Source organism: Podarcis bocagei, assembly GCF_964188305.1.
Source record: "Podarcis bocagei genome assembly, chromosome: 10".
NCBI classification, from domain to species: Eukaryota; Metazoa; Chordata; class Lepidosauria; order Squamata; family Lacertidae; genus Podarcis; species Podarcis bocagei.
Genome location: NC_138135.1, coordinates 43,990,584 through 44,000,480, shown reverse-complemented (window position 1 = coordinate 44,000,480; position 9,897 = coordinate 43,990,584). Strand labels below are relative to the sequence as shown.

The 9,897-nt window shown below is 47.3% G+C and overlaps 1 protein-coding gene across 1 annotated transcript; it reads left to right on the top strand.

Annotated features, from left to right (window-relative positions):
* Nucleotides 1–534: 534 nt before the first annotated feature.
* On the top strand, nucleotides 535–9,554 carry MYF5 (myogenic factor 5). The gene is made up of 3 exons (XM_081211272.1): nucleotides 535–1,265; nucleotides 6,885–6,960; nucleotides 8,042–9,554. The coding sequence occupies exons 1-3, from the start codon at nucleotides 714–716 to the stop codon at nucleotides 8,239–8,241; spliced, it is 828 nt and encodes a 275-aa protein (XP_081067398.1). The 5' UTR covers nucleotides 535–713; the 3' UTR covers nucleotides 8,242–9,554.
* The last annotated feature ends 343 nt before the right edge of the window (nucleotides 9,555–9,897 follow it).

Sequence of the window (9,897 nt, the reverse complement as noted above, 5' to 3'; positions counted from 1 at the left end):
CTGCCGCATTGCCTAATGGCTTTTAAGCTGGTTCTTTCAATTGTCCTTCGTGTTCCGTTTGGCATCTCTGCTTCCATGGACAAGCGCGGCTACCTGAAATCGTCGACGATTGTCCAGCTTTGTTCTCTTCTTAAGAACAAAGGTCAGCCCGTTCGAAAGCTGCATTCCTAGCCACGTCTACTCAGAAGGAAGTCCTAAACTCCCAGGAAAGTGGAGTTAGGAATGCACCCTTCCTTGGAAAGAGGACTTTCCCTGTGGGATTTCCTTCTAAACAGAAGGCCTAGGATGGAGCCATCGGCTTCCTGAAGGCGGGAACTGACCTGACACTTAACTGAGCCGTCGCGTTTTTGAAAGTCGGCCTGCCTCTCCCCCCCCCCCCCCCGCTCCTGGTTGCTCCTGCTTGTCTCTCTTCCTTCTGCTCTGATCTCCAAAGTGTTACTAATTGAGCCTCCCGGATCCGCGCCTTTAAAAGGCAGCAGCCAAAAGGAGCTGGGAAAGAGACTGTTGTCCCCTTGGGAGAGAGGAGGGGGAAGCTCTACACAGACGTCCCCCCGTCCAATCCCATCCCCAAGTAGGGGTCGTGGCGATGATGCTCTGAGCAAGTAGGCAGCCCCTGGGTGGGCAGCCTAGCCTGTCCTGCGGGTATAAAGAGCCCCGGCCTGGCCTGCCCGGTTCCCAGATCCCAGGCGCCTGGCGCGCCCTCAGCTCCAAGGATGGACGAGTTGATGGACGGCTGCCAGTTCTCTCCATCCTCAGCCGTCTTCTTCTACGACAGCTCTTCCTGCATCCCTTCCCCCGAGGAGGAACTGGTGGAAGAGGACTTCGCGCAGCGGATGGCAGCTTCCTCCTCCTCGTCGTCCTCGTCTTCTTCCTTCGGAGCGCACCCGGCAGATCTGCCCGGGGGATCCGACGGCGAGGAGCACGTCCGGGCGCCCACGGGCCACCACCAAGCCGGCCACTGCCTGCTGTGGGCTTGCAAAGCCTGCAAGAAGAAGTCGAGCACGGTGGACCGGAGGAAGGCGGCCACCCTGCGGGAGAGGCGGAGGCTGAAGAAAGTCAATCAAGCCTTCGAAGCTCTCAAGCGGTGCACCACGGCCAACCCCAGCCAGCGGCTGCCCAAGGTGGAGATCCTGAGGAACGCCATCCGTTACATCGAGAGCCTCCAGGAGCTGCTGAGGGAGCAAGTGCACCACTACTACCGCTTGCCCGGCGGACAAAGTTGCTCCGAGCCCAACAGCCCCACTTCCAGCTGCTCCGACGGCCTGGTAAGGACTTTGGAGGGGCCTCACCCGAGGCTAGTGGACCGGGCCAGGGAGGGAAAGGGGACCTCTTCGCGCTCTCCCAGAGGAAGCGGCTGCGCGGGGGCCACGTCGGGGGTCGTGGCGGGGGTGAAGTGCGCGGGGAGCTTCGGAGCGCCGCGAGGGGAAAGGCAGGCGCTTCCTTAAGCCGCCTGGAAACAAAAGGCGCTTCAAAGTTACGCATTGCGCCCGGGCTTCCTGCAGAGCAGAAGGGCATAGCGATCTTGGAAGACGCTGCCTCGGACGATCATTTTATGTCTAGGTTTGTCCTGATATGGTTTCCGCTCCCGCTTTCTGACGCTTAACGCCTCAGTCGAGGCGGCTTGCCTATGCGCGATCACAATAAATACCGATCGCGCACCCCTATATATATATATAAAAGACAGATTAGAAAAACAAACACAAACCAGCCTATGGGAAGGTAAAGGCTAGCAGAGGGGAAACGGCAAGAGTGGAGAATCTTTTGAACCTCAGTGAGGCGCACACTAAGCTGATGCGAGGATGGAGCATCTCGCTAGTTGCGCGTGCGCGCACACCCAGAGCAAGGAATTGTGATAGACTGCTAGTCGTCTTTAGAGAATTTGCTATGTGCTTTGGAAAGGCTTTCCTCATCCACAACAATCCTGCGAGGTAGGTCGTTATCCATCTCATCTGACAGATGGAAAACAAAGTATTGAGTTCAATACTCCCAAGTAAGTTGGTGAAGTATTGCAGTGCAAATTCTCCTCGCTGAGCACGCGCTTGAACCCAGTCCTCCCATTTCGAAAGACCTCTCTGCTGGGGGAGATGGTCAAATGCAATAATACGGGAGCCATTCGCGTGTCCCTGCGCGCGCGCGCGTGTCTGCAGATAGTGAGAAATGTGAGCGTATGATATATTTTAATGCTGAACACTGAAACGAATTGGCTTACGTCAGAACAAAATGTATTTTGGGTGATTTCGTAAACTTGTTGCGTCATTGGCCAAATTGTTTGCTTCTGAGGAAGAGCCTTGCGTTGTTCAGAAGCTAGCAACTTTTACCAAGTCGATCTAAGGTAGGAGCATATCCTTCAAAGTAAGGTGACATAATGCAAAATACTTAAATAACTGGAAGGCTGCATTTAGGCCAAATAATTTGGGAGCATAAGCCGAATTTTTGCTAGGAGGCACGTCCGTTTTACTAACTATGCCTCGCATGGGACAGCCCGGTTGCGTGAGAAAGTCGCGCGTTTTGCCGCCGCGGCAGGGTCAGCAAAGGAGTAAAGGCAAAACTTGCGCTCACTTTGCGCTGCGATCTTACGCACGATTCTTTGTAACGCGCGTGGCCAGGAAATTCCAAGCGAGGCAATGAGCTTCCGGCTGTGACCCGGTGCGTGTTTTCTTGGAAGCAAGCTACCGTTAAACTCAGCGTGTTCCCTATTATGGAAGTACTGTAAACATGTTTGTGATTTGTGGTGTTAGTCGTAGATCACTCTTAATGAAAGCAATTAGCCAGACGCCCAGATCTTGAAAAGCCGTTTGAAATCGACAGGCAAGTGAAAAGTCCTTAAATTCTAACTACTGTAATCCAGTTCTCTGGGCTTGCTGAAGGAGCCGTCGACTGGAGTCCTATTAAGCACGTTTCTTTAGGAGGAAGATCCTGGGAAATCGGTGTGTAAATTACCTTGGATTTAGCCCTATTGAACTAACTTACTTCTGATCAAGTATTGCACTGTCAGAGTTTTCCACTGTACAGTGGTACCTCAGGTTAAGTTTTCGTTCCGGAGCTCCGTACTTAACCTGAAACTGTTCTTAACCTGAAGCACCACTTTAGCTAATGGGGCCTCCCGCTGCCGCTGCGCCGCCGGAGCACGATTTCTGTTCCTATCCTGAAGCAAAGTTGTTAACCTGAAGCACTATTTCTGGGTTAGCGGAGTCTGTAACCTGAAGCGTATGTAACCCGAGGTACCACTGTATGTTTATTTGATCAAAAGATTTAACGATGCACAAGATAACGGTGGAAACAACAGTTCCCTCTGAGATGACGCTTGTTTTCTCCCAGTTTTTCTTCCCTGCTGATGGAGAGAACGGCCTCCCTCCCACATTGTGTTATGGGACTGTTGTTGTTGTTGTTGTCGAAACCCCATTCTTTTCACCAGGCATTTGGCTCCGGATGTGCCAAGCTTTGATGCGCTTGGGAAAGGGTCCTGTCCTGGCTGGCAGCGGTTTTCCCTTGCTCCAATCCATTCTCCATGGTCAGTGCAGCTCACACAGATTGGAGATGCCCCAGGTTGCTTGGCCTTCGTTCCCCTTCTTCATCGGAGCACAGCGTTGAGGAAATATAGGAAGTCAAAGGGAACCCCTAAAACTGGGCCTGGGCTGGCTGGCTGGCTGCCTTCTCAATGGTTTCTTCCCTCCTCCAGAAAGCAGAAAAGTACACTCTGTTCAGGCAAGGGCCAGGCTCCCATCCGATTTAACCAAATTCATAAGAAATGCTACCGTTACTACTACCAGCTGCGGCAATTCAGGGTGCTCCTGCCAGATTGTGGGGAAGTGCTTAAATCGCAAATGGGCCACTCAGATCCTATTTTTCTGTGTACATTATTTGTCTGGCACCATCTGTCTGGAACATCAGCTTACACACATTCCTGTCCTCTCCCCCTCTCCCAGTCGTGGATTTTCGTTGCTATTCCATTGCTTCCCATCCACACCAGAGGGTGGAAGTTGATGGAGTGTATTGAGACATAGTATAGTCCCTCCTCTCAACCATCCCTCCTCTCCAGTGCCATTTTCTGTTCTGGGCATGTGCACAGCTATTTCTCTCTCTCTCTCTCTCTCTCTCTCTCTCTCTCTCTCTCTCTGTGTGTGTGTGTGCGCGTGCGTGCGTGTGTGTGTGCACATCTTCTTGAAAAATAAACAAACCAGGAAATGTGCAAAAGCATCAATTATTTTGTTTTACAATCAGAAAATGGAAGCTTGCCCTAAACAAAATAAATTTCCGTAATTTTTTAAATTTTTTAATCAAGGTCTTGTGCAAGAGCTGATATTTACTGGATTAAGGCTTGCACAGGAGATATAGAGGTGTTGCACAAAACCTCTGCAATGATGTGTTCTTAAAAGTGCACAACACATTATCATAGAATAGAATCATAGGATTATAGAATTGGTAGGGACCCAAGGGTCATCTAGTCCAACCCCCTGCAATGCACGTATTAGTCTGCAAGGTGTTCCCACCCAGCAGAGTCCCTGAGAAAACAGCTCCTTCTAACTGGGCTGTTGAAATCTGGCCACGTTTTCAGTAGGCTACAATTGGTGGGAATATGTATGCTTGCATTGTTTGGGCACCCAGAACAAAATGGCTAGTTGTGCTTGGGTAAGCAGCAAACAGAAGTAGCAGAGGGAGTGATAGAGGCCACCCACGAAAAGGTCACCACCACACATGTGACAATCCCACCCCCCGCAAATGACACTAATGAGCTTCCACTCTAGCATCGAGTGCAGATGTCTAACAGATTTTTTTTTTTAAACTTTTGGGATGTTCAGCTGTCAAATTAAATCTAGATTAAATATACCCCCCCCCCAAATATGGGCTTGCAGCCCGATGATGTTATGGGGGTGTGGATGCTGCAAAAACCAAAACTTGCATGTGGACGCACAGCAAAAATCTCCTGTCTGGAAGCAATCTCAGTAGCTGATCTGCCCATGTGATTACTTCTATTTGTAGTAATATTGTAACAAAGAGTCTTATCACTCATGGGTGAGCCAGTGTGGTGTAGTAGTTAAGAGCGGTAGTCTTGTAATCTGGGGAACCGGGTTCACGTCTCCGCTCCTCCACATGCAGCTGCTGGGTGACCTTGGGCCAGTCACACTTCTTTGAAGTCTCTCAGCCCCACTCACCTCACAGAGTGTTTGTTGTGGGGGAGGAAGGGAAAGGAGAATGTTAGCCTCTTTGAGACTCCTGAAGGGGAGTGAAAGGCGGGATATCAAATCCAAACTCTTCTTCTCTTCTTTGTGGTTTTGCTGTTCTGCATGTTTTATTGAGAGGCCTCCTCCTTTGGTTCATTAGTAAACTTTTGTAGGCTGGAGTCCATCAGATCCATGAAGTGTAATCTGAATAGGCAAGGATATATATATTTACATATGTAGTTTGCTGGGAGGTGGGGGAGCAGGGATGGAGAGAAGTGGGGTTGGATAGAAATGAAGCACATTTCAGAAATGAAATGGTGATTACAGAGTTGTTGCGGAGAACAAAAACTCATGCAGCCAATTCTTTGTTGCACCGCATAGATTTTAAGCTGCTACTGTACTCCGTTGCTTTTCTGCAGCAGCAGCAATACTATATGATTCTATAATCGCATACCGGTATTCTATATCACATACCGGTAGTTGGGAAGGTCTTCCAACCAACTTCCTCTTGAAAGGTAGGCAAGATCAAGACTTCAAAGTGAAGCACAGCTCACCAGGGCTCCTTCTTTTAATGCCAGGTCTCAGACCTTGAACATGTGGCATGGTATAGAAAGTCTCTGAGTACATAAACATTCCACTGAGTAACCATACACCAGGGGTTGTTGGGAGCAGGGCTTTCAAGGCAGGTGGCTCCATAAACCACACAGGCCCAAATCTCTTGTTTTGGAAGCTAAGCATGAGGAGCTTCCATGGGCAGCATCCTACAAACACATGCAGGACCCATAATCTTTTGGACTACGGAAGAAGGAAGCTGCTTCGGCGGAAAAGGACAGCAGCAAAGCAAATAGGCAGAACCCATTTCAAACAAGGCACCTGGTTTGAGATAACACAAAACCAAGCACCCACAAATCCGTAGTCACAGGGTCATTGCTAGCCACCCTAACCTGGGAGAAAATCTGTCCATCAGACTATGAGTAAAGTCCATCTATAAAGTTTCTTTGTGAAAGAAAACCTTTATTGAGGGGGTTCACTTATGGGAATGGTTGTAGCTTAGAAGGAGAGAAGAAGAGTTTGGATTTGATATCCTGCTTTATCACTACCCTAAGGAGTCTCAAAGCGGCTAACATTCTCCTTTTCCCTTCCTCCCCCACAACAGACATGCTGTGAGGTGAGTGGGGTTGAGAGACTTCAGAGAAGTGTGACTGGCCCAAGGTCACCCAGCAGCTGCATGTGGAGGAGCGGAGACGCAAACCCAGTTCCCCAGATTACGAGACTACTGCTCTTAACCACTACACCACACTGGCTCTCATGCTTTTTGCATGCTTTTGCATGAAAACCGCCTCAGGTTCAGTCCCTGGCAACTCACAATGCTGAGCTAGATAGACCAAAGCAGCTTCCCATGTTGAACATAAGAAGAGCCTGCTAGATCAGGCCAGTGACCCATCTAGTCCAACATCCTATTCTCACAGTGGCCAACCAGACATCCTTGGGAAGCCCCCAGGCGTATCCTGAGCACAACAGCATCCTACCGACCTGCAGTTTCCAGCAACTGGTATTCAAAGGCCTACTGCCTGTCAGTGGAGGTGGAACCTAACCTCCATATTGCCATAGCTTCCTTTCTTATTCTGGGGTGCTCCTTCTTGGATGCCCAACACCAGTGCAGCAGAAGTAGTAGCCATTGCAGAAATTGCTATGAGACTCATTTCTTCTCTCCTCTTTCAGGCTGAATGCAACATCCCGATGTGGTCCAGAAGAAACGTCGCTCATGACAACGTCTATTGCTCTGATCTCCAAAATGGTAAGGCTCAGCGTCCTTTTCCCACTCCAAGGAAGTGCTGATAAAATCAAGACCAGAGAGGTGCTCTCTCTGATGGAAGATCAGCAAAAGGCTTTGGAGAGGGCAGCTTTAGTTGCATTTCAATTATATAATAATAATAATAATAATAATAATAATAATAATAATAATATATATATATATATTATTTATACCCCGCCCATCTGGCTGGGCTTCCCCAGCCACTCTGGGCGGCTTCCCAAAAAAATTAAAATAATAATAATAATAATATTCTCTGCCAACTGCCTATTCATTAAAAATGCTCAAGCTGGGATAAAAAAAATTAATATACAAAGCAATAAACCATAGTGATCAGGAGTTGGCAGGAGGTAGATTGAGGTCTTCTGGTAGATTTCTGGGTGCTTTTCAGTAGATCAGCAAGGGTGTTTGGTTCTCAGTTGTTTAATAATAGCAACAGCAAAGGAGGCTTTTGCCCCATGTGAAGATTATGCCGAATAAAGGAACTCAAGCTTCCTACAGACTATACTTTTAAAGCCCATCTAAAGCCCATTTCCCCCCTCAAATAATTTTGGCCAATGCAGTTTACACCTCACAGAATTACAGTCCCCAGCATCCCTTAATAAACTACAGTGCCCAGAATTCTTTGAGGGGGGAAATCCCCTGTGAATGTGTGTTATGTTTGCAGCCTCGGATGTAGATTTATAGAGGCAAATCATCTCAAAGCAGGAGGTAATTGGCTCTGTCCCTGAACCGCCATTTTGCCTCTGACTCTACCCCAACACCATTTTCTATTTTGGATCTAGCTCTGATTAGTGGATCTCAGTGGTATTTTTACCCAGTGCTTTTTTTCTAGAAAAAGAGACATCGGTACTCACCGTGAAGTTGTTACAGTAAGTGCCACACTCTTAAACAACAACAAAAAGAGGTGCCGGTACTGTGTACCATTGAGTACCCCTGGGGGAAAAGCACTGGTTTTACCTAAAAAGAGAGAGAGAGATCCCACAGGCCTTAAGTCTGCACATCTAATGCCAAGTCTAATGTCTTACTTTCCATTGAATGTCCTTTGTTTCTTCCCCCGCCCCAGTCTATCCGTCTGAAGTGAGCACAGCCCTCTCCAGTCTGGATTGTTTATCCAGCATAGTGGATAGAATCTCTTCCTCGGACCAGGCGGGCTTCTCTCTGCAGGACTCCACTTTGCTGCAGGATTCTCCCGGTGCCAGCCCTGAGTCACAGCCAGGCACTCCGGAGACCCCTCATCCCAAGCTCATCTATCATGTACTATGAGCTGGCTGAGATTTGAAACCAGCTCCGGCCACGCTCGGACATTGCTGAGAACTCCCAATAGCAACGAGAAGGAGGCTCTCCATTGAAATCCGAGGCCCTTGGAATTCCACTGGACCAAAAATATGTATATAGAGGAGACGTCACTTTAAAATGTGTACATTTGTAAATATATTTGCCCCGTCTCCCTTTCTACAAGGGGAATGACATTGTATTTAACCAAGACATCTATATTTTAATATTATATAATTCTATGTTGGGTTTTTAAACTGTGCCACGTTAAAACCCTAGTTATTGTCAAGAGTGGACATGCAGGCAGAGCTGGCTCACGCATAAAAACATATCATGCTTTGAGATGCCCAAAATGACAGATAGAATTTAAGTTATATTTTCATACGTGTATTTTTCCCAACTGAGGAGAAAAACAACACCGACATGCTGTTTTTATGAGATGAGCTGAAAATTCTTAGAAGACATTTTTCTGAGACAGGTTCTGAGGTTATCCTTTTCTTGTGGGATGAGAGAAAGATGGCCACTTTGCAGCATTTTATTTGAATATGTTCTACCATTTTTGTGTGTGGCAGCCATCATTTCCCCCTCTTCGATGACCTGGAACAACTTCGGGTCTGTGTGGAGGATGGATTTAGAATGGTGGCCAGGCTTTCAATGAATTGCCGGCTGCTTTCATTTGCAGCAGGGGGAGAGGATGGAGAGAAACTTTAGAGAAAAGGAATGAAGATATTTCCATGGCTAATGCTCAGCTCTATTCCTAAGAAAATTTTGGATAATTTGTCCTCCCTCATAGAAATTTGGCTGAAACAGCACTCCCGTTTTTCTGCCCACAAATAAAGTGGAGAATTTTGGGAGGCAATTTTCACACACCCCTGCTTTTTATAGCAAGTAAACAGCCTTAACCAGGTAGGGTGAGGCCGTTTGCCTCTGAAAGGAGCAAATTGTCATTATATTTTGGCCACTAGGGGAGCTACTGGACACTGATGTTCCTGCCTCTAGGGTTTTGCACTGCCTCTGTCTTTACTGCCATGGCGGTATCATTTTACACAGAAGCCTTTAGAAATCAAATAGCACCCCCAAAACAGTGTTTGATGCTCTGTTTTACTATTTCCATTCAAGAGGCCCCTCCAATGGAGAGGAGCACTTAAATGTTTTGGTGGGCTTTCTTCAAACTAAATCGGTGCTTGAGAAACTGGAATGCAAATCCAATTCTGGTTTTATTTTTATATAGCCATGCTTTCAATGGTAATAAAAAAGCCTTGTGGGATTTTTTTTTTTTTTGGGGGGGGGGGTTAGGGAAGAAATCCCTGTTTCAGTTCATTGTATGTAAAAGTGAGTCTTGGTACAGTTTTGGATTATGGAGCAGCTCTTCAATATGATGTACTTAAAGAAAAAAAAGCAGAAAGGCTCAAGCGTAACATTTAAAAGCACTTTTGATCTCCATGGAACTCAATCATGCAGTTTTATGAAAGGAAAGAGTTCTGCAAAGGGCAAAGCACATTAAGGTTTATGGTGGTTAGCAATTCTTCAGAGACCAGCTGAGCTAGCCAGTACTAAAAGCTAGATAGTTTGTAGCGTACAAAATATCACAATGGAAAACTTCTCAATTTATATGTAATGTAACCCTGTTATTTCCCCCCTGCCTTG

Excerpts from the sequence above, each read along its gene's own strand:
- MYF5 (XM_081211272.1), top strand. The coding sequence starts at position 714 with ATGGACGAGTTGATGGACGGCTGCCAGTTCTCTCCATCCTCAGCCGTC. Across the intron at positions 1,266-6,884 it reads CCAGCTGCTCCGACGGCCTG|GCTGAATGCAACATCCCGAT; the intron begins GTAAGGACTTTG and ends CTCCTCTTTCAG. Across the intron at positions 6,961-8,041 it reads TTGCTCTGATCTCCAAAATG|TCTATCCGTCTGAAGTGAGC; the intron begins GTAAGGCTCAGC and ends CCCCCGCCCCAG.